The following is a 22830-nucleotide window of genomic DNA, read 5'->3' on the forward strand; positions in this document are numbered from 1 at the left end:
CCCGGTATGCCTCATGAAATGAGGTTTACCGGAGCGGTTGACAAAGGCTTCCCTCATCGACCGCGGCACGTCCAGACTGCCCCGCTGTGCCGCCAAACAGTTGATCGGCACAGCATGGTGGCCATTTTGATGTAAATGCAGCAGATATTATTTAAATCGCCGCTTCATTTTCCTATGTCTAGTAAACTTATCTACATGGCTCTGTCAATGGAGACATGTAGTCTAGACATACCCTTAAATTCCTGGTCTTCACAACATCCTCTGGCAAGGAGTTCCACAGGTTGACTATGCACTTCATGAAGAAAAACTTCCTTTTGTTTGTTTTAAAACTGCTTCCCATTAATTTCATTTGGTGACCCCTAGTTCTTATGTTATGGGAACAAGTAAAAAACTTTTCCTTATTTACTTTCTCCATACCTGTCATGATTTTCTATACCTCTATCATCCTCCCCACCTTAATCTCCTCTTTCCTAAAATGAAAAGTCCCAGTCTTTTTAATCTCTTTTCATATGGGATCTGTTCCAAACCCCTCATCATTTTTTTTGCCCTTTTCTGAACTTTTCCAGTGCCAAGATATCCTTTTTGTGATGTGGTGACCACATCTGTATGCAGTATTCAAGAGAAAGCAGAGTAGTGTGTTTTTGGGGCCCAGGGCAGGTCACCCCCAACAGTCACCTCTAAGGGAACAAAGCAACACCCACAGGTCGGGGAAGATGCTTCATTTTGGACCCTCCTTCAAGCATCCCCTGGAGCATGGAGACAGACAGCCTGTGCTGCCCTGTGTATCCGCCGTGCTGGCCAAGTTCTGTAAGTGCCACCAGTGTACCAAGGAAGCTGGGTGCTGGGGAGGGGTCTGGGAGGGTGGATAGGTACCCCTCTAGGGAAAGAGGCATATGTTGTATGCTGGGGGGGAGCCCACGGGCCCATTTGTCACCCTTGTCTGTCCCCACCCCAGTGCTGGGACTGTGCTGTGTGACATCTCTTTCCTCTGCAGGGGCCGGCTGAGTTTCAATGAGGTGCCTCTTTCGGCCTTGACAATTGAGGGACTCTCTCCATTGCCCCCGGTGTCAGGGCACTGGAGTGCGGGGGGACTGTCCAGTCTCTCCTCTGCCCTGCTTCCGGCACAGCCACTCTGGTCCGAGCTCAGACTGTGCCAGCGTTGAAACCAACTGACAGTGTCTTACAGGGACTGTCCTATTGCAACCTGGTCCCTGCCAGCTCTTTCCAGAGCTCCTTGCTGGAGCTGCACACCCGGGCACACCTGCTTACTGTCACCTCTGGACTGCACTCAATGGGCTGAGCTGAGACCAAGGGGGGTTGTGAATCAGTGTTCCCTGAAAGCAATCCAGGAGACATTCAGGTGCCGCCCAGCTCATTAGCAGAGATCTCACAGCAAGTGTTTCTACTGATGGGTGCACAGCTGCTCGTGATGTGGTGCACATAACATTTATTCTGCACAGGTATGGAAAAAGAGGGAACATTGGTAAGGGGGAAGTAATATGTGAATGTGGGGGGCTACGGCTAGATCTTGCAATGGGATCTGTGGAGGCATAGCCTGTTGTCAGGGGAGTGCCCAGCCTTCAGTGGGGCTCAGTGCAGATCCAGCATAGCCCAGGACTGCACCAGTGCTCTCCTGCTCAGGATGCAAGAGGAGAAACTCAGAACAAGTGCAAAGTTGGTTCAATGTAAAGTTGCTCCTTATAATGTGATCCTGTGATTTTCAAAGTACACGTTACAGCCCAGCGCTGGGTCGTGGGATGCCAGGCACTGGGGTGCCGTGCTGTAGGGTGGCCAGTGAGGGTGCTGAGGTAGGCCCCCTGTCTGTCCTGGCACCAGAAACTGTACTGGGCCCTCGGAAGCGGCCAGCAGAAGGTTTAACTCCTAGGCCGGGTGGCCATGGGACTCCATGCACTGTCCCAACCCCAGCACCAGATCTGCACTCTCATTGGCTGTTTCCTGACCAATGGCAGCTGGGGAGGCCCTCACACCTGAGCCCCCACACACCTGAGCAACCCTCACTGATGGGGGGGGCTCACTCAGAAGGAGACAGACAGTCCCCACGTTCTCCTTGGGCAGAGTCTAGGGGGCCCTGGCCTGGTAGATTTTGTGCGCTCAAGCCCCATGGTGGGGCGGCAGGGACTCCCTGATGGGGGAGCCCTGAGCCTCAGGGGCTGCATCCGGCCCACGGGCCTGAGGTTCCCCACCTCTGCTCTAGCGAGTGGGGCACCTCGATGTGCAACACTGGCGGCGGGTGCCTGGTGCCTTAGAACAGTACATGGGGGGGAGGTGCCAGGGCCCCAGGGGGCGAGGCCCATTGGCGGCTGGTGCCCAAGGGAGCAGGGTTAGGGGCTGAATGAGTGACCACAACAGCAGAACCCTCCACCCCCCGGCGGTGAGGCTGCCCTCGGGGCTGCGCCATTGTGACTGGCAGCCCACGAGGGAGCGGGCCCCGGGCGCGCAGGGCCCCACACCCGGCCCCGCCCCGTCCCCACCGCAGGGGGCCGGGAGGCGCTGGCCTCGGAGCGCGCAAGGCGCACGGCCCCCGGACTCTCCTGCCCCAGCGGCGGCCGCGCTGGCTGCCCCCGCCCCCGCGCCGCTGCTCCCTGCCGGGCCGGGCCGGGCTGGGCCGCCGGGGGCTCAGAGCAGCGCCGCCCGCCCCGCCTGGATGCTGCTGCCAGCGGCAGGGACCAGCCTCTCCGCAGCCGGCTCCGCGCGCCCCGGGACGGCAGCATGAACAGCCTCCCCGCCGACAAGGACAGCGGCCCGGCCGAGCCCAGCCTGCCCGAGGACGAGGTGCGGGACGGGGCCCCGGGGGAGCGGGGCACAGGGTCTGGGGGGGCGGGCGGGCAGTGTGGCTACTGGGGGGAGCGGGGCAGGAGGTGCGGGGGCCGGGGAGCGGGACGGGGTGTGTGGGGAGGCCAGAGGGGAGCGGGGAGGGGGCCGGGCGGGGCGTCGAGGGGAGCGGGGCTGGGGCGCAGGGGGAGCGGTGTAGGGGGGCCGGGAGGGGAGCGGGGCTGGGGCGCAGGGGGAGCGGTGTAGGGGGGCCGGGAGGGGAGCGGGGCTGGGGCGCAGGGGGAGCGGTGTAGGGGGGCCGGGCGGGGGGAGCGGTGTAGGGGCCGGATCCCGGAGGGGAGCGGGGCTGGGGAGTAGCTAGGAGGCTCCGGAGGTGCCCGGGGTCGCGGTCTGTCCCGGGCGCTCCGGCCGCCCCGCCGGGCTCACTCAGGTGTTTGCTCCGCTCCGGCCGGGCCCCGCCTTCGCCCGCTGCGGGGACGGAGCCCGGGCCGCGGAGCGCCACCTCCGGGGCCGCGCCTTCCCGCTGCCCCCCGCCGCGCAGGGCGGCTCGGCCGGCGGGACTCGCGGTGCCCTGGAGCGCTCAGCTCCCGTGGCCCCGCGCCGCTCGGCTCCAGCTAGAGCCCCCAGGCAGCGTGTGCGGGCTGAGTCCCCCTGCGCGCTGCTGGGGCTGTGTGCCTGGCTGGCACTGCCCTGCCCTGCCCTGGGCGCTCTGGGGCTGTGTGCCTGGCTGGCACTGCCCTGCCCCGGGCGCTCTGGGGCTGTGTGCCTGGCTGGCACTGCCCTGCCCTGCCCTGGGCGCTCTGGGGCTGTGTGCCTGGCTGGCACTGCCCTGGCCCGGGCGCTCTGGGGCTGTGTGCCTGGCTGGCACTGCCCTGGCCCGGGCGCTCTGGGGCTGTGTGCCTGGCTGGCACTGCCCTGCCCCGGGCGCTCTGGGGCTGTGTGCCTGGCTGGCACTGCCCTGCCCCGGGCGCTCTGGGGCTGTGTGCCTGGCTGGCACTGCCCTGTCCCGGGCGCTCTGGGGCTGTGTGCCTGGCTGGCACTGCCCTGCCCCGGGCGCTCTGGGGCTGTGTGCCTGGCTGGCACTGCCCTGCCCCGGGCGCTCTGGGGCTGTGTGCCTGGCTGGCACTGCCCTGCCCCGGGCGCTCTGGGGCTGTGTGCCTGGCTGGCACTGCCCTGCCCTGCCCCGGGCGCTCTGGGGCTGTGTGCCTGGCTGGCACTGCCCTGCCCCGGGCGCTCTGGGGCTGTGTGCCTGGCTGGCACTGCCCTGCCCCGGGCGCTCTGGGGCTGTGTGCCTGGCTGGCACTGCCCTGCCCCGGGCGCTCTGGGGCTGTGTGCCTGGCTGGCACTGCCCTGGCCCGGGCGCTCTGGGGCTGTGTGCCTGGCTGGCACTGCCCTGCCCCGGGCGCTCTGGGGCTGTGTGCCTGGCTGGCACTGCCCGCCCTGCCCCGGGCGCTCTGGGGCTGTGTGCCTGGCTGGCACTGCCCTGCCCCGGGCGCTCTGGGGCTGTGTGCCTGGCTGGCACTGCCCGCCCTGCCCCGGGCGCTCTGGGGCTGTGTGCCTGGCTGGCACTGCCCTGCCCCGGGCGCTCTGGGGCTGTGTGCCTGGCTGGCACTGCCCTGCCCCGGGCGCTCTGGGGCTGTGTGCCTGGCTGGCACTGCCCTGCCCCGGGCGCTCTGGGGCTGTGTGCCTGGCTGGCACTGCCCTGGCCCGGGCACTCTGGGGCTGTGTGCCTGGCTGGCACTGCCTGCCCTGCCCCGGGCGCTCTGGGGCTGTGTGCCTGGCTGGCACTGCCCTGCCCTGGGCGCTCTGGGGCTGTGTGCCTGGCTGGCACTGCCCTGCCCGGCTGGGGGATCCCAGGACAGCACCCAGACAGCAGCAGTGCAGGGGAGTGCCATACGCCCGTTCCAGGAAGCACTGCATGGCGGGGTGAGCAGGGGAGAGGCCCATGCTGTTGTGCGTTGCCAGGGCAGTGCGGTTACATAGGGTCTCCATGCAGTGGAGTGCAGAGGCAGGCACGCCCGGGAGGCGAGGCCTCTCTCAAAGCACACCCCGCACCTACTGCCTGGCCGCATTTCAGGAGGGTTGGTAACTCTGCTTAATTCCTCTCAGTGTGTTTCTAGGGCCAGCCAGGTCAGGCTCACCAGCCCCACCTCACTTTTTTTAAGCCCCGCAACCCACCCTGTCTGCCAGCGCGGTTCCATTGTTCTGCTTTCCTCCTGCTCTTTAAAAACTGGACAGAAAGCTTGCTGCAAAAAGAGAACCCTTCCCCCAGGAGCCATCCCGTTCCGCTGGGCTGTGTCCTCTTATCCAGGGCAGGCTCTGGGCCTTCTTGTCCAAAGTGAGAAATGCTCATTTTTGCCTTGCTTCTCCTGTTGTCCAGAGCCGCTTGCCTGCCCCAGACGCCCAGTGGGAGCTGTGAGCTGCTCCCAGTCAACAGAACACACTTCTGGGCTTTTTTTTTACCTTGGGGAGGGTGCGGTGCATGAAGGAAGAGCTCTGGAGAGGGTGGGATTCCTTCTGGCCAGGCCCATCGCTCCCGTCTCTTTTCTCACCCACCTTTTGGTCAGTAGGCTGTTTGCATATGTTCCTGCCCAGGTCCAGGAGAGGGCTGCAAAGGAGTTTGCAGGAGTTTCATATAATGAAGTCACTCTCAGGCAGCAGCTCCGTTTTCCTGAACATACCCTACTCCGCGTGTCCGCCCATGTGGCCAGTGCTATTTTCTAGCACACAGGAGTGAGGGTGACCAGATGTCCTATTTGATAGGGTCTGTCCCGCAATTTGGGGCTTTGTCTTATATGGAAGCCTATTACCCCATCCCCACCCCAATTTTTCACACTTGCCATTTGGTCACCCTGATAGGAGTATAAATGGGAGTGGTTTAAATCTCAGGGCCTGTCTTTTGGGTAGCAGCGGGGTTTGGAGTGGAGGGGGGAGCAGGCAGTTCTGGGTTCTTCCCCCAGTTTTGCTGGGGGGGAGGGTAGATCATAGAGAAGATTTGCCAGCTGGAAGAGCTGTGGCTTTCTGCAAAGCAATCACCCGGCTAGGGAGAGGGCTCCCATCCCTGGGTCAGACTCACCCACTTAAAGGATAAATACCGAGGTTTGTTTTGGGAGTGGCTTACTGAGTTAATGGCCTACATGTGTGTATGTGCCCCCCCCCATGCTGTGTGTGTGTCGGGATCTGAAACCATCTCAGCAAAATACTTAAATATTAAACGTACCCTGCGAAGGTTCCCGAACCGGTCCTAGACTGAGGTGAAATCCAGACCCTTCATAGCTCACTGGACAGGGAATATTTTCTAGATGTCCAATAAGCTTGTGGGTTTTTAAGCTGGGATGGGAAGCCAGGCTGATCTAGGTATCCGGAGTGTAACGGCAGCCAGGCGTGAGTTCCTCCAGGTCCGTCAGCAGAGGAAGGATGTGTCTTGTCGTATTGGACAGAGTCATAGATTCAAAGGTCACCAGAGACCTTTAGCCTGACTTCGTGCATAGCCCAGGGCAGAGAACTGTCCCCAAATAATTCCTACAGCAGATCTTTTAGGGAAACCCTCTTCACCATCTTGATTTGAAAATTGTCTGACCCTTGGTAAGTGGTTCCAAAGGTTAAAACTCTGACTGCGAAAAATGGGTGTGTCATTTTCAGCCTGAATTTCTCTAGGTTCAACTTCTAGCCACTGGGTCATGTTATCCCTTTCTCTGCTAGGCATTAGCAAATCTGCATCCACTGCTCCCCTGCATTTGCATCAAGGTCTCCGGTCAGTGGAACACCGAGATAACGAACGTGATAATGGCAGCATTCTTAAGCTGTTTGTTTCTCAATGGGCACCTGATGATTATAATTTAGATTCAAATGCAGAGTAATTATCAAACTTGTCAGCCTTTGGGGTGGTCATTCCAGCCCCAAACTTTCTGTGTTCAGTTGGAATGTAGCATAGAATACAAACACGCATTACATGGACAAATGCAGCATTTCTGAAGCAGGCTGTAAATCTGGCTTGTATTTGCTCACTCTTTTGCATGGATGATATCAATAACAAATCATGCTTTACTTTTGTCCACAAAGTCAGGACTTCCCAGGTGAGTGGGCAAGGGACCTTTGCAAGGCTGTGACCAAACGCTTTTCTCTCTTTTTTGCATCACATCTGTCTTCTCAGGGAGTTGCAGATATGCCTGGCTTTCATTGCATTTAAATGGGCTATAGATTGGTTTGGGGTGTTTTTAACTCACAGAGGGCTTAACCCTGTTTCCAGGAAAGCCATCAAGCAAAACACTCCGTAGACGGAGCAGCCCCCAACCTTTGGCTGGCTAGCAACCTAAATGGCATCCTGTCCAGGAGTTGGCTTCGAGAGTTCTGACGTTGTACAAAGGGCCCGTGACCAGGCCCTTGAAACGGTATTTGTAGAATGCTGTACAATCCTCCATCAGCTTCCTTGGGATGGCGGAGCAGGTAGGGGCTGACGGAGCCTCTCCTGGCATATGTTGTGTGACAGCAAGTCGGGGTTTCCCCCGATCCTGCAGCCCCGTGGCAGCAAGGACAGACTCCACCAGCCGGTAGAAACGAGAGGGTTTATTGCTTCTCCGGGATACAGCACGGCACAGACGTGATGTGTCTACAGGAGTCTGGGCCAGGATATCTCAGCCCCCTTGAGATGGGGTCCCAGGGCCCCTAGATTCCAGCCCCCTCCTTAGTCTGTTTCCTTCATGGCTCCAGCCCAAGACTGCCTGGCTCCCAGACCCTGCCCCCAAACCAGGTGTTCGTCTCCGCCTCCTTTCTTTGTCTCTCCCCTGGGAAGAGCCTTGTTATCTGGTCAGGCTGATCCTGAGTGTCGGGGCTAATCCACATGTGGGTGAGTCAGCGGCAATCACACATCACAGCGCAGGGGAGCTCCAGGTTACAGAGCAGACAGCCCCCCCACTACGGCACAGGCTGTACCGGGTAGATGTGGGGATCGCTGAGAGAGGACCCTGGGGTGAGTGCCCCACTCCTGTCCGTCGGCCAGAGGCTGTGGGGCAGGGCTCGGGAACCTTGTTTGGGTCGGGGGCCGCTGACCCTCAGAAGAATCAGTTGGGAGCTACACACAAGTGAGACGCCCCCCCTTCCCAAAACCCCACATTTCCCTCGCGCACCAGAGCCCAGGGGGTCCTGGGCTAGTAGATTTTGTGGGGGCCCCCCAATGCTCTGGGGTGAAGCCAAAAATGAGTTCAGTGTGTGAGAGGGGGCTGCTGGGAAGGGGGCTTAGGGTGTGGGGTCTGGGAGTGTGGGGTCTGTGCCAATTCCCCAATGCTGGGGGGGGGGGAAGCCCCTAGCCTCTGGGGGCCAGATCCAGGCAAGCTGGGAGTTGGATGCGGGCCCTGGGCTGTATGTTCCCCACCCCTGTTCTAAAGGCATCAGGCCCTGGCTGGCCGGGGTGAGACCCGAGGCCAGCACCCAAACCCATAGCAACACTGAGCAGCAAATCCCAGTCGGGCCCCAGCGAAGGCGGGTTTGTTTATGTCCGTGCGTTTGTGGGTTTGCGACATGCTTACACAGAGCCTGGTAATCTAAACCAGCGTATTTATGTGAGGGCCGTTTCCCGGGGACGAAAAGTCCCGGCTGGAGAGCGGCGGGCATGCCACGCCGGGCTGTGAAATCCCACGCCTTTTACAAGTCAATTTCAGGCCCCGGGTCTGCCGACAGGAGAGAAGCCTGCCAGACATTAGGGGCCTGCCAGCCCTTTAGGGCTCAAATCTTGTGTCTTCCTTTGGGCTTGCTCGGTTCCCGCCTGTCGCACGCATTCGCACCCTTGAGGACTGCCGGAGGGTGGGGCTGCCTAGCCACAGTCCTGCCCCTTCTGCTGGAGGTTCTACCCTGTCTGGGGGCACAGTGCAGATCCCGGCTCCCCCCCTCCTTCCCAGCGGCCTGGCAAGGCTGTCGGTCCCACTGGAGAACGCAGACCTTTGAATCGCAGGAGCTTTTAATGAAGCATCCTCCTAAATTGATTTGAGGTGGACAAATGCAAATGCCAGGCCGCGTGACGGCAGGGCCGTTCTGGTTAAATAGTCCACTGCCCACGTGGTATTCTTTAACCGGGGTGCCCGGCTTCTGACCTGCCGGTCACTGTTCTCGGGCAGTGGGCAGCCAACCTGTTAAACCGCAAGTAGAAGATTAAAGTCAGCTCTGCTGAAGTGTGGCCATTCTACAGTCTTAGTTGGGAATAGTTAAGGAAGTGCCTGGCGGGTGACTCATACTCACCTTTCAGCCTTTTCCCTTAGCTTGCTTGCTAGCATGTCCTACCGAGCCAGGCAGCCTGATGGTGTTTTTTCTGTCAATTGTGTGTTGGGGGACTGCTTGAGGTGGCAGAATTACTGGGATAAGCTGGCAAACAAGCTTATCTCTCGCCCCCCCCATGTCTCTGGAGCTGTTTGCGGATGGCCAATTGCTCCCAGGGTCGGAAAATGCAGACGAGGTGGGAGGGAGGGGCTTTCCAAGTGATCTATCGGATGGCAACTGCTGATACTAGGACCTTCTGGCTGCATTTGCGGTGGTTGGGCCTCCTCATTGTCTAGCTACCTAGCACGTGCTCTGAGAACCCCCAGCAGGGTTTGCACAGGGCTGACACATGTCTTGTGTCCCACAGAGGCCTGTGCATAGGGCTGACAAATGCTTCTGTTCTGATCTGGAAGTATTTTTCACTGCCTTTGCTCTCATGCCACAGAGATTAATCTTTTGGTGTTTGATTGAGTGGGTCTAGTAAGGACCCACTAAATCAGTGTTTCTTAAACCGTGTTCTGTGGCACGCTGGTGTGCTGTGGTGAACTGAATTCAAAATGGCCATCTTAAAGGGGCAGGTGGCCCTTTTTTCCCCTCCATAACTTTCCCCCGACTCTTTTTTCCTCAGTTACTTTCCTTTGACCTCTTTTTTTGCTCCTCAACAAAAAAAATCCTTGGTGTTCCTCATAAAAAAAATCCTTGGTGTTCCTTGGTCTTAAAAAGTTTAAGAAACACTGCACTAAATCGAACGCTGAGGGCACCCCCTCCCACCGGTCAGCACCTGTACTCCTCGATTTGCAAGGAGTAAGGGAAGTTGACGGGAACGTTTGTTCCCATCAACCTCCCTCTGTGAAGACAGAGCTCCACTTAAGGTTTGTCCACTCCAGCTCTGTTGCTTACATAGTTGGAGTTGGAGTGGCAGCCTTTTTGGGTGTAGTATAGACCTGGCCATAACAAGCTGCAGAACAGGAGAGAGCCAGCCCCAGCATGTGAAGGGAATAATGGGAAATCTCATGTCCGAGGTCTGTGCATGCAAACTGCTACTTCTGTCTCTGGTCACCTGGGAGCAGCCAGCCTCCCCGCCGATCCCATGCAGGGCAGAGCTCAGTACAGAGAAACGGGGCAGAGAGACCCCGCTGGGGACAGGGATAGAAAGACACTAGCATGCTGGATGCGAGTAACGTCGGGCCCCGTAGTACCAAACATGTGGCAACGGATAGTGCAGTGTAATTACGAGACCTAATGACCCTAACTCGGCACCATGGGAACGGCCCCCTTTTTGACACTGATGTTTGTTCCAAAGGGGAATGAAAACAAACGGCCCATGGACTGAAAATTGTGAAAAAGAAATTGCCTCGGGCCAATGGAAACACGAAAAATCAAAATGTTTTGTTCCCGTTTGCACTGTTTTTCTTTCTTTATATGGCTTTATAATTGATTCCAATACCACAGGCTTCCAAACAACAAGCCATTTCCCAACCGGATGCTGGCGATTGCCCCACTTTGCAGGCAGGGCATCTGTCTTGGGGACGGACGGAACTGTCACTGTTGAATCGTGAGCCCCCACGACTGGGGCTGGGGCATGAGGGAGAGCATGGCGGCCTCGGTTCATGGGCGCTTGCCCGTACTGAAGCTTCACTGAATTCACTGCTGAACTGGAGCTGTGCTAGTGCCAACCCTGTGGGGTTAGTTGGATGCAGGTCCGCGGACCGGGCTGGGGCCTGGCAATTCAAAAAGGCCCAGGGCTCCCAGCTGCCACCTCCTATACCACGGCAACTGCCAGAGACCCGGGCCCTTGAAATCACCGCTGGAGCTGTGGGTGCCGTGCTCCAGGCGGAGCTAAGGCCTGACTTGGGGGGTGGAGTGGACCTGGTGGCGGTGAGGGCACAGAACCATCCAACCCCTCCTCCCCGCCCGGTTATATGGCTTTGAACTTGGGTAACGTAATGTAGCCTGTAGTGGGGTCTGCAATCACCTTGTCTCAGCCAGGACTTAGAAGAGATGCCGAGTAGGTAGTCAGGGTAGGAGTGAGTTGTCGGGAGAGGAGGTCGGGGTCCCAGGTCTGCAGTGCCATCTGGTCTCCTTGCACTAGGCCCCCTAGCGATCCCTTCTGCGGGCTCCTGAAAAGGAGCACGAACTGCAGGATTTCTTCCCCCCGCCTCCCTCCAGCTGATGCCAATGCAAACCTGTGCTCTGTCTGGTTTCTGTGCGCCTGTTTTGTTTCTAGGGCTCAGTGGCTGTCTGGGGAGGGAGCCACAATTAGTCACACTCTTCCCTGGCTCATTCCCAGGTTAAGTTAACACCGCTCTGAGGACAGGGGCTGTCAGACTTGTCATTTATTTTTATCAGGCTTTGGAAAAAGATTTATCTCTGGAACTTTTTTCACTCCCTTCATGTGGGTGCTGAAGTCCCTGGAAGTTCTAATTTCCATGTTTTCGGTGTTTAGCGAAAACATCTGCACATCTGGTCAAGAATTATTGTGGAGAAATGCCATTTCGGTATCGGCTCCCCCTCGTTTTTTCTAGGTGCCAGCTTCCCACCGCGTTGGCACCTGGGTATCGCAGATTCACAGACGGTTGTTTTTGTAGGACCTACACTAATTGCTGTTTGAATCTGAGCGGGGGATAGTGTTGTGCGATACAACCGGAGAATGAAGAACACGTTTTCTGTTGTAAATCTGAATCAGCGTGAGGTCTAGAAGATCTGAGAGTTTCCCTTTTAGATTAGAAGTAATGTTCTCCGGTCTTCTCCGCTACCGTAACATAATGCTGTTACCAGCTTGGCCAGGTGTCTCTTTATTAGAAAACGCGAAACAAATTCCCAACACCGCCAGTTAGTTCTGATTTCTATGGGTTTATAGCCAGTACACTGAAGGCACTTTGAGCCAGATGCGCAGGGCCCGTCTGCCACGCCCCGGCTGGAGTGCAGTCGCTCACTTGCGGCAGTACAAAGCCGGACTAGGTCCCTGCTCCTCCAATCTGTGCCACCCAGCTTCCCCCTCTGCTCCAGCGGAAGGAAGTGGAGAATCAGGCCCATAAAGTTGCAGCCATTTGTGAGAAAATGTCTGTGCCCTGGCAGGATGTAGTTGTTCCTTGTGGCTCGTTTTCGTAGTGTTAACGTGATTTGCTGCACGTGGCTGCGTACCTTACTTCCTGGCTCCTGGCTCTATGGAGCAGGGGCAGATTCAAGAGGAGTTTCTCCGGCTTGCTCCCGAGTTTGAGCGGCCCGGGCACCTGTTGAGGGAACGGAGCAAATTACGGTGCAGTAACGGCCATCGTCTCGCCTCTAGGGCTGCTCCTCTTGTCACTTCTTGAGGGAAGGGTGGCCGTGTCTGCAGGTTCGGTTAAGTTCTCCTCAAACGTCTGCACCATGGAAGCCCAAACAAAGCCAGACAAGCCCAGAAACTAACCTTCACGTCCAGGTGCGCAGGCTGTGGGGGCGTCTGTAGAAGGAGAATGTGGCGTTTTGACTAAATGAGGCCGTAGAAAATACCTGTCCCCTCCTGCCCCAAACGTGGATGATCTGATGGGCTCAGAAGAGAGGCTCTTTTCAGTCGAAACACTAGATAGAGAGCTTTTAAATACCGTTCCTAACCAGTCCTCCCCCCTTCCCCTCCTTGATTAACACTGCAATATAATTTTATAGTTTAAAACTTGGCTGACCTGACTGTGAACTCTCAAAGAAAACAAGGCACTACTAAGGAGATGCCATGGCTTTCTGAGGCCTAATTGCAGAGGACTTCTCCGCACTTTTCTCTCTAATACCTACCACGTCACTGTGGGCCAGAATGATAAACTCCAAGAAGTTGAGGAGTGGAGGATTTGAATTTCATGATTTCCGTGGGTCCCTGGGGTTCTTTTTTAGGACAATAGAGTCTTACTATCTGAACGCTTCTCGGGGAAAACCCATTCTGTTTTCTCCAGTGCCGCAGCTGCAGTAGCGAGCCAAGTGTCAGATTTTAGAGTGTTAGAGAACAGTTGAATTTTCTGGGGGATTGTTTTTTGTATGCCGCTCCCTTACATACGGGGCTGAGTCTGCTGCCTGTGCTCATAACAAAATGAGGTTCCATTCAGCATGAGCAAGGCTGGTAGAACATGGTTCTCTTAGTACCATCTATCCATTGCGTTTTTAACTAGCCGGAGCATTAAACCGAAGGGTGTAAGGACTGGAGAGGAGAAAGAGGGACTATAATGTCACGTTGACCTGTGTTTTTTCCATATGGGATGTATTTTGTTTGTACGCTCTTGGGTGACTTCCGTGAAGTCGTGGCTCCTGGAGTCCTGGGATTATGTGGAAATCTCAGCTTCCGTTTTTAAAAAAGTAAGTTTCTCTAGCCTTTGTGGTTGCAGAGGAAAGCTTGAAAATGTGACCTGTGATCTAAACATTCAGGCACCAGAGGACGAAGAAAAGGAACCCAAATGTATTCTTGCTTAGAAAACATCTTGTGATATTTTAGCACAGGGGTGGGGATCCTTTTTTGGGTTGGGGGCTGCTGACTCACAGAAAAATCAGTTGGTGGCCGCACAAAAGTGAGAGGGGTAAAAAACCTCCCAAGCCCTCATTGAGGTGTCTGGCTCCTGACCGAGCAAAAGAGAGACACTCCCCACATCCCACTCCCACACCAGAGCCTGCAGGGCCCAGGCTAGTAGATTTTGGGTGCTCCAACTGGAGAGCCAGCGCGGGCTCCCCAGTCCTGGGGAGGGGGAGCCCTGAGCTTCAGGGGCCAGATCGAGGCAAGCCGGGACCTGCATCCAGCCCTTTGGCCTTAGGTTCCCAACTCCTGTTTTAGCCGGTCCCTTTTAAATTTTTGCAGGTAGACTGATAGGGTTGCCAGGTGTCCAGTTTTCACCCAGACAGTTGGGTATTTTGGTCTTCCGTCCAGTAAAAAAACAACAGAGAATACCAGACTCGTAAAATGTCCGGTATTTTCTGTTTGCCTCCGACGGAAGGCCGGCGGTGTCTGCGAGGGCAGGGGGGGGAGCGAGAAGTGCGGTAATTTAAAGGCACAGTGACCTTCCCTCCCCCCTCCCCCCCCCAACCAATTTTTCCCTGCCTGTTCAGGATTTTTTTGTGACGGTATCTGGCAACCTTATAGACTCATGATTTTTGAATGTCTGGGGTTGGCAATTTACTGCAGGGGGCTCACTGGTAAACGTGGTTTTGAAAGAACACTCTGGTGTGATAGAAGACATTTTAGTCACTTTGAATCATTGCAAAGAAGAAGGAATGACTAAAACAAAGTGTGCAGGATGAGTGAACAAGTTCTGGCTTGGATTACTGATTGATTTTTTTAAAAAAAAATTAATGATAAACTGTGATCTGTCAGGCCAGCTGCTTCCTGTCTATTTTGTGAGTAGATGAGGCATGAAAGAATTCAGGGCCAATTAGGAAGCGGGAGGAGGGAGGGGGAGGGTCCGAGTTTTGTACATGATATCACGATATGCTGCTTTTTAAATAATTGGGGTTACAAAGTTTGCCTTTTCTTTTTGACTGCACCTTTTAACGGCTGTTGGGCTCCGATTTCTAAGAGCGGCCAAAGGGTGCTGACCCCCATCCACTCCCTGACGCTGCGACTCCTGGGACGTGCCAGTCATCCGAACAGTGGCTGCTTCTAGGCCCACCCACCCTGGCCGTGTCCCTGGAGTGCACGTGGCATTTCCAGTGCCTGCTTGTAGCTTTGTTCCATTCAGCTGAAGGGGCGGGGGGGGGGGGGGGGTTGGCCACATTTTGCCCAGGTGCTGTAACCCTTTGTAATGCTGTTAGACCCCGATTGTCTGTGGGCGGAACCGAACCAGGGACCTCTGGAGCTTAGTGCACGAGTCTCTATCGCTTGAGCTCAAAGCTGTATTAGCTAAGGCTGTCGAGTGGCTCAGTCTTGTCTCTGTGATGGTCTCAGTGCCACTAGATGGGACGGTGTAGCGCAGCCAGCGGGGTGTGGGTGACACCTTCACCCCGCAGGTAGTGGCAGGAGGAGCGGGGTTCTGGAGGGTGCTAGTGAAGAGGTGGCACTTGGCTCCTGGCATGCAGAGTCCGGTCTGCTGGCTCGCATGCTGTGTGGCCCTAGCACGCATCTCTGGCTGCTCGGGACAGATCTCTCTCCTCCAGCCCTGGCCCAGCGTTTATGGCGAGTGAAGCACAGTGGGGTGAGCTTAGATTGCAAACGAGCCCCCTGCATTAGTGCCAAATGGAGCAGAGCAGCCACTGTGCACACAGGGCAGGGCTTAGAGCCAGCTGTGTAGCTCACACACGGCAGTAGCCCTCCAGCACACCCCTTTGTGCAGCTGGTCTTCCCCTGTGAGGAATAGCAGCGGGAGAGGGCTGCTGCCCATTAGCACCGTGCAAGGTGCCTCCCCCTTTCCCCCAAGCACCGGGCCACTTTGGAGTCCGAATTCCTGCGGCAGCAGATACCAGTTTGCAGTGGCTGAGCCCTGCGTGCCTCGTGCTCGTGTCCACGCAGCTCGTTGAAGCCCCGCTTGGGACGTGCGGTCGGCGCGGGGATGGGATGCGGACCCGTGCGGCTGAAGCTGTCCCGGCAAGCGATCGAACGTCAGGTCAAAGTGCACAGCTGCACGGAGGCGAGCCTGGCCAACGCACACCCCGCGTGCCCGCTGACAGAGGCGCCGGGACTGGCTCTCTTTCCTTTTATGGGGATTCTGACATCTCGCCCTGTATTTCTGGCCCCGGGCCAGGGAGATGAGAGAGGAGATTACAGCCCGCCAGCTTCTCTGTGAGCCAGCCGCCGTTCCCCGGGGCTGTGTCCGCATGGGCCCCGGTGAACTTCTGTGACATCTCTGCTGCCACCTCGGTCCGGCTGGCCGCGAGTGATGCTGGCAGGGCAGGCCAGAACTCAGCAGCAGCGAGGACGCTCACTGGAGGAGGAGGGAATCCCCCTTTGGTCTCATTGGGAGACCCTGGGTCCCCACACGTCTGACAACCAGCCGCTTCAGGTAGATGCTAGCCGAGCTCTCTGGCCAGCTGGTGACAATGTGGGGACCAAGCCCTTTTCCTAGACCTGCCAAGTAGAACGCCAGACAATCAACCACGGCAGTGTCCCTGCAGTGAAGACCTGGTCTAAGTGCTGCACATTCACGTGATGAGCATGTGAACAGCAAAGAAGGGTTTTAAACTCTGCTTTAACTGAACATCTCAACTGCCCCCTAACGACAGGGTTGTTTAATGAGGCCTCCCTAATTATCTGGAGTGACTGACCACTTGGGTAAGTGAGCTCAGGCTAGAAGGCCAGAAAGGTTTTCTGTCTTGGTTAGCTTGGTGATTCTTGATTTCCTGGAAGAAACTGACCATCTCGTTGCATTTCATTGAAGCTGTTCATCTCCTGTCCAGATATGCTCTGGAGTTCTCCAGAAAGGAAGGAAGAAGAAAGGAAAATAAGCTTGCAACAAAGATACAATGTAGTTGAATTTCAGTGTCAAGTCTCAAGCCACTTGCTCTAGTTTGGAAGTGTTGCTCCTTAAAGGGCTGTCCACACTCGCTCGCTCAAATGCTTCCTGTGCTGCCGCCCAAAGCTGCTGCGTTCCTTGCCCAGATCCTTTCTGCGTGGGCCTGGCCTGCCCCAGCATGGCCCCCCTGCTCTCCAGTTCCTGCTGCAGAAAGGACGCAAGGCCGGGGTCTCCTTGGAAGGGAAGTGGCAGTGTTAGGTAACGAGGCTGTATGGATGCTTGGATCAGCAGCCAGTGGAGCTGGTGGAAAAATTCAGCTGCCTGATGTCTGAACCCATGCTTCTGTCTGTTGGGCCGGGCTGCCAGTCCTCAGAGTAACATCGCCCGCCAGGCTGTGCCTGCTGCTGTCATCCAGTCCTGGGCTGTCTACCCTTTTGGGGGTCAAGGCGAGAACCCACGGAGCTGGGGCTCTGCAATCTGGAAGAGAGTCCCAGTTCTGCCCCCATCCGAGAAAGGTGCTGCTCGGAGGAAGGCAGGGAATGTGGCAGAAACTGGCCCTAATGTCCAGGTAGGAGCGTAGCCCATCAGTACATGTCAGAAAGCAGCCTTAAGCACTCTGCCAAGGAATCCCTTTGGACCAGGGGCTTCCTTGGCTAAGGCAGCCCAGGCCTGTTCCAGGTGTGAAGTGCTCAGTGGCTCAGCTCCAGCGTAGGGAACGGTCTAGCCAAGGCATGAGTCCGAACAGCTGGGTCTCCCATGTTTGTGGCATGTGTGGGGAGAAATGAACAAGACTTGGATGGTTCAGTTGGGAAAAGAGAACCGCCAAGGGAGGATATTGTAGAGATGAGTAAGACTGGCCCTTTTCAGTTTGGAAAAAAGACGACTATCAGGAGATACGACGGAGGCCTAGACAATCATGACGGGTGTGGAGAAAGTAAATAGGCATTATTTAGTCCTTCTAAAACTCCGGAACTTTGGGCCACCAAATGAAATTCATAGGCAGGAGGTTTAAAACAAACCAAAGGACGAATTTCTTCATTCAATGCACAGTCAACCTGTGGAACTCCTTGCCAGAGGATGTTGTGAAGGCCAAACTTGAATAGGATTCAAAAAGGAGCTAGATAAATACATGGAGGATAGGTCCATCGATGGCTATTAGCCAGGATAGGCAGGAATGGAGTCCCTAGCCTCTGTCAGAGGCTGGGAATAGGCAACAGGGGAGGGATCACTTGATAATTGCCCCGTTCTGTTGACTCCCTCTGGGGCACCTGGCACTGGCCACTGTTGGAAGGCAGGATACTGGCCTAGATGGACTTGTCTGAGCCAGTCTGGCCGCTCTTACGTTTTTCTCCCGTTGCTGTGCTCTATATCGATTATTCTGTAACCCATGTAATGCGGTAGCATTCCGCCGGGCTGGGGGCTTAGGCCTACATGAACTTGTTCTAAAGCATTGGACAGCTCTCTGAGTGCAGCCGGCGTCTCCGTGTGGGGTTACTAAGGACAGCGCTAGTGTACCTATTGCAGAGCTGGTGGGCGGGGCGAAGCGCCGCGGGCTGTGACGGGCGGTACGATCGTAATTACAAGGGGCCGGGGTCGTCAGGGGTCAGTAACCCTGGAAGAGCTGGGTCTGCTATTAACTGGAGTCTGGCTGGTCTGTGTGCTGCAAGTGGAAACGGTTGCACATCAAAGGCCGGAGGAGCCTGCCCAGCCAATGCCTCCCTCTCGCTTTTCAGCTCCCAGGGCATGAGGTGAAGCCCCGCATTCCGGAGCAGCAGTAGCGGCGGGGGACAAAGGACCGAGTCTTGCTCCGTGGACTCAGCTCCTGAGGCTTCGTTTCGGGGTCGCTGGGGAAGGGATGATTGAGTCAGGAATCCGGCCAGGCCTGTCTGGGCGAGGAATGAGTTTGTCAGCCATGGGCTCCGGGCGCACATGCTCCCCTGAGCACGGGAGAGAATTGCACACTATGCTTAAGGCCCTGCCTGTGGAAACAGCTGCGTTTGGGCGAGTGGGCACCAACTGAGTTTGTATCCTGGGTGTATCGCTGTTGAAATGCTGTAGATGGCTCTTTCTTGTCCACCTTCCTCCAAAGTACACCGTTGGCCCTGGGCATCCTGGGTGGGCTCTGGACCAGTGTTCCCTTTTATTTTTTCACCCAAGTGTGGAATACATTTTGTTGCATGCACCATTGCATAGGCAGAGGTGCACCACCAGTAGAAAAACATGCTGCTGTCTGTGGGTGCTCTCATAATCCACTAGGCAGCATTTGAATCTCTTCTGGGTGGCCGCCTAAGTGCTTAGCTTACAGGGAACACTGCTCTGGACCCCAGTGATATCAGAGTTCCCAGTGGCTTGCGAGGAGGTAGAATTGCTCACGTGGCTTGTCCACACTGGAAGTGAGGTTTCCATTCTGCAATTGTAGCCAAGACTTGAGAACCTGTGGTTGCTCCTGTGTGTGTTTCAGGGAGTTTGGCTTGGGCTCGTAAAGCACTCGGTGCTTTGCTCCCTTTGTACGTTACTTGGAAAAGCCAAGATCAGCTTAACTCTGCCCTTCTCCCCTCCTCCGTGTGTCCCTCCTCCGCTCATTCCCTGAGCACTTCATCCATCACAGTTCTGCCCCACTTGCTGACCTCGCTGCATCGTGGATGAGATAGGGTGCCCCTCTTCCTAGTATCAGAGGGGTAGCCGTGTTAGTCTGGATCTGCAAAAACGTCAAGGAGTCCTGAGGCACCTTATAGACGAACAGATGTATTGGAGCATAAGCTTTCGTGGGCAAAGACCCACTTCCTAGTGATTTTTGTCAGGTGACCCCTGGCCAGGCTCTGCTTTTTCCAGTTCCGGGCGCCTGTCTGAGAGAGTCTGTGGCAATGTGGGGGTAACTCGGCAGTGCACCAGCCTGCCACGCACTAGGTGTCTCTGTGGACCCGGCCAGCGCACAGCTGACAGGGCGGGGGTGCAGGGACGTGCTCGCGTTCCACGTAGCAGCCCTGCTGGAAGGGAGGAGACGGGTGTAAAAGCAGGAGGAACGAGATGGCGTTACCTTAGCATGCGGCAGTGGGTTAGATCACTAGTGGAGTCTGCGTGTGGCTCGGACATGGACAGCGAAAACTCGGAGAAGGCTCTGGGAGGAGCCACAAGAACAACTGGCAGCCTGTGTCGAGCCACGTTCCCGTGGCTGGGAGCTCAGCGCCTCTGGAAACGAGGCCACGTCATTTCGGTACCTGCACGGAAACGTAGGCACCTGGCTTTAAGCACCTGGGGTTGGGAGTCGAAAGCAAGATAGAGGAGTACGCAGGAGAAAGAAAGGCCTGTTGGTGTCCACCCGGCCTTGCCGCCCCTGCGGGCACTTGTATGAAGCTTTCTGGTTAAGGGCAGTTTTAGGGCCCTGATAAAAGCCCATTACCGGACTGCAAAGAGGCTGTGAAGCACTGGGTGAAAGATTCCCTCTGCCTGTTGCTCTGGACTGAGAACAGCAGCCGCGCCCGTCTGCCCATCTCCTTCCACGTTTCCTCACAGCCGGTGGGCTTGCTCTGGGCTCCACAGGGTTTTCCACGATGGGCTAATGGTGCTGACTTCAGAAGGGGCGGGGGCAAGGGGCAGCCAGCCCTCAGCGCCTCCCCCCCAGCTTTCAGAGCCACATAGAGGGGTGCTCCAGTGGCAATTCAAAGGGGGCTAGGGCTCCAGGCACCCCAAGGCCCTTAGAATCGTCAGGTCCTGTGGGAGTTCCTCCCTTTGCCCCCCTCCCTCCTGTCAGCGGGCCTGGTCACGTCTAACTTGGCCGTTGCCATCCAGTATCGGATGAGCTACCCCTTCACGATTGACGTAAGAGCTGTGCTCACCAGGCCGGGGCTGCCTAGCCAGGCTGGGATACCCACTGCTGTTTAATAGACGTCTGCCTGTAGGTCAGCCAGGGGTCGCTTGTCACCCGAACCAGGAATGCGCCCGCTCCAGAGCGCGCCGGAGACTTTGATGGAATCCCGTTACCTGCCTGGCAAGGTGCAAACGTAAAGGAGAGACATTGCCCTGGCTTGGCAGGTGTATCGGCTTCTGAGCAGCAGTGTGGCTAGGGATGGAAAAGAGGAGTCAAGTCGGCTACTTACATTTCCCTCCTCCCCTTTGCTGCTTCTGAGGGTTGGGGAAGCAGGGGCCGGTGCTGGGGGGAGCCAACTTAAAAAGCCAGCTCCTCCCAGCACTGTCTCCGCAGTGCGGGGGGGCAGAGAGGCAGAGGCGCTGTGCCTTTGCCTTTTATAATGTAGCGCGGGACCTGGCTCAGCGATTGGCCAGTGTGATTTGCTAAAAGTGAGGCGCTCAGAGAGCGGGAGCGAGCTCCCCTCTTTATCTGCCTGGGGGGGACACACTGGACACACAAGCTGGGACTGTTTCATTTCCTTACCCTCGAGTTTGTCGGCCAGGAAATGTGGAGGTTTGGTGTCTGCTGGCTGGACACGCACGGGAAGGGCCAATCAATGTCCCAGCGATTTGGAGCTAACTTGCTGGGAAAGCCGAGGAGGAACGGGCGCTGCTGTGACCTTTCAGATCTGGCAGTCGCAGGGGACAGAACCTGCCCCCCCCCCCCCCCCTCGGTTCGGACTACGCTGTATCTCCCCCACGTGGACTCGGCGGATGGGAACTAAAATTAACTTGTTCAGCGGTTAATTTTCAAAGAGCCGGTGGGCGTTGTTTGCAGAACAGTGGTTCTTCTTTAGAGTCCCCAGGGCAACTTGTTTCGCAGACCGTGTAGGAGCACGGGAAACGGAAATGGCAGCCTGCGCTCTGTGGCGTCGCACCCTGTCCTGAGATGATCTCTAGCAGCGTAGCGTTTTTGATGAATGAATCGCACTCGCTAGCTTACGAATGACCATGTTTCAGAAGGGGCATCTGTTCGCACCCAGGAATTCTTCTCTAGCTGGGCTGGGCGCAGGTCCTGGGTAGCAGCATACGGTCTGACCGCCGAGGAGTTATTCCACTTGTAACAGCTGGCTGTGGCACCCAAGGGTCTGTGCTGGGGTTCATGTTGATGCAACCGAGAGGCGCTCTACTGCTATGCTGGGTGCCAGGAGGCGCAGTTGGCAGAAGGCCAGCTAGACTGGTCTTGCATCCACTGACCGTTCCCACATACTGGGGCATTCTTAGCTGGCCGGTTGGCACCGCATGCCAGGCAGGGTGTAGCCCTATCCCATTGCATTCCAGATAGATTCTTACACCACCCTCTCCCTCGCAGGGAGTGAGCACCGTAGCGGAAAGCTGTTGGAGAAGAGGGAGGGAATCGGGCCCTTTGAAGACCCCCTGTGTGTAGTCTTAAGGCCTGGCGACCCCCCATCCGTGTTGCCTGAGAGAACACTCTGCTCTTGCCGAGTGCAGCGTGGCTATCTGGCCGCAACGAGGGTCTGCCATATGAGCGAGTGGGTGTCTAGTCCCAGCCTGGGTTGCCCAGGAGGTCTTGCCCAGCACTGAGCGGTGTGCAGGGAGCAGGCTCAGTAACGCCAGCAGCAGCGGAGAGCGTAGTAGGGTTCCCTGCAGCGCATAAGTGAGTGAGGCGCCTTCATCTGCTTCGGGGTCACTCGGCACCTGTCTGCATGCTGAGGTGCCTATGTTCCTTGGGGAGGGAGGTACGACTGGTGGTCCCCCGCACAGAACACTTCCCCATGGCCAATGAGCTTTGTGATGGGAGAAGCAGCTGCCAGGAGAGAGGAGGGACCAGGCTGACTGTTTCCTGCCGGGTGTGAAATGCAGAACAGGGCAAGATCAGAGGCGTGCTGATGGGATGCACCCAGCACAATCATACAAGCACATAACGTACTGTTACCTCAGCTACCCCCCACCAGAGACACCCTGTAATCCTAACTCTGCCTCCCTTTGTCCATTCGTCACACGCACGCACCCCTTTCCCAGAGCCATGGGTTCTGGTGGGAGCTGGTTGCTTGGCAAGGTGGGTGTTACACAATGGCAGTGAAGGGGGATGATGGAAGGCTGCATTCTGTGGGCAGAGTTAAGGGTACACATTTTTGTGTATTTTTCTAAGGGTTGGTTTTTTTTTTTTAAAATGCTTAAATTGGAGGGAGGTTGGATAGGAGGGGGCTACACCTCTGGGGCGGTGGGAGAGAAGTGCAGCTATTGGTGGAGATTTTATCCAGCTGCCGATGAAAACTTCTCCGTTGTCGGAATCTCAAAGCAAAGTGCAGCTCCTGATGGAGAAGATTCTGCATGCGCCTGGCCCCAGTCATGTTTCTGTGTGCCCAGCCATGCTCAATCAGGTTTAAGTGCACGGTACATAAATGTTCAGTCGTAGCAATTAAAAGCGACCATCAGTCCAAACGGTGTTTTTAAGCTAGCAGTGACACACCATCTACTCAGGATCCACTTCTCTGTAAAATGCTGCATGGAGAAACGCTAT

At 56.5% G+C, this 22830-nt stretch overlaps 1 protein-coding gene across 4 annotated transcripts in view; it reads left to right on the forward strand.

Moving 5' to 3' along the window:
- Positions 1-738: 738 nt before the first annotated feature.
- RBPMS (RNA binding protein, mRNA processing factor) overlaps positions 739-22830 on the forward strand; it is a 75739-nt gene continuing 53647 nt past the window's right edge. Inside the window, exon 1 of one of the 4 annotated variants that reach the window (XM_075929337.2) lies at positions 739-807. In XM_075929337.2, the coding sequence (XP_075785452.2) occupies positions 754-807 (54 nt within the window). In that variant the 5' untranslated portion in view covers positions 739-753. Of the gene's footprint in view, positions 808-2331; positions 2794-22830 lie in introns of those variants that run through there. The other 3 variants (XM_075929336.2, XM_075929335.2, XM_075929334.2) reach the window with 3 other exon arrangements.

Source organism: Pelodiscus sinensis, chromosome 4 (assembly GCF_052426305.1).
Source record: "Pelodiscus sinensis isolate ZL-2025 chromosome 4, ASM5242630v1, whole genome shotgun sequence".
NCBI classification, from domain to species: Eukaryota; Metazoa; Chordata; order Testudines; family Trionychidae; genus Pelodiscus; species Pelodiscus sinensis.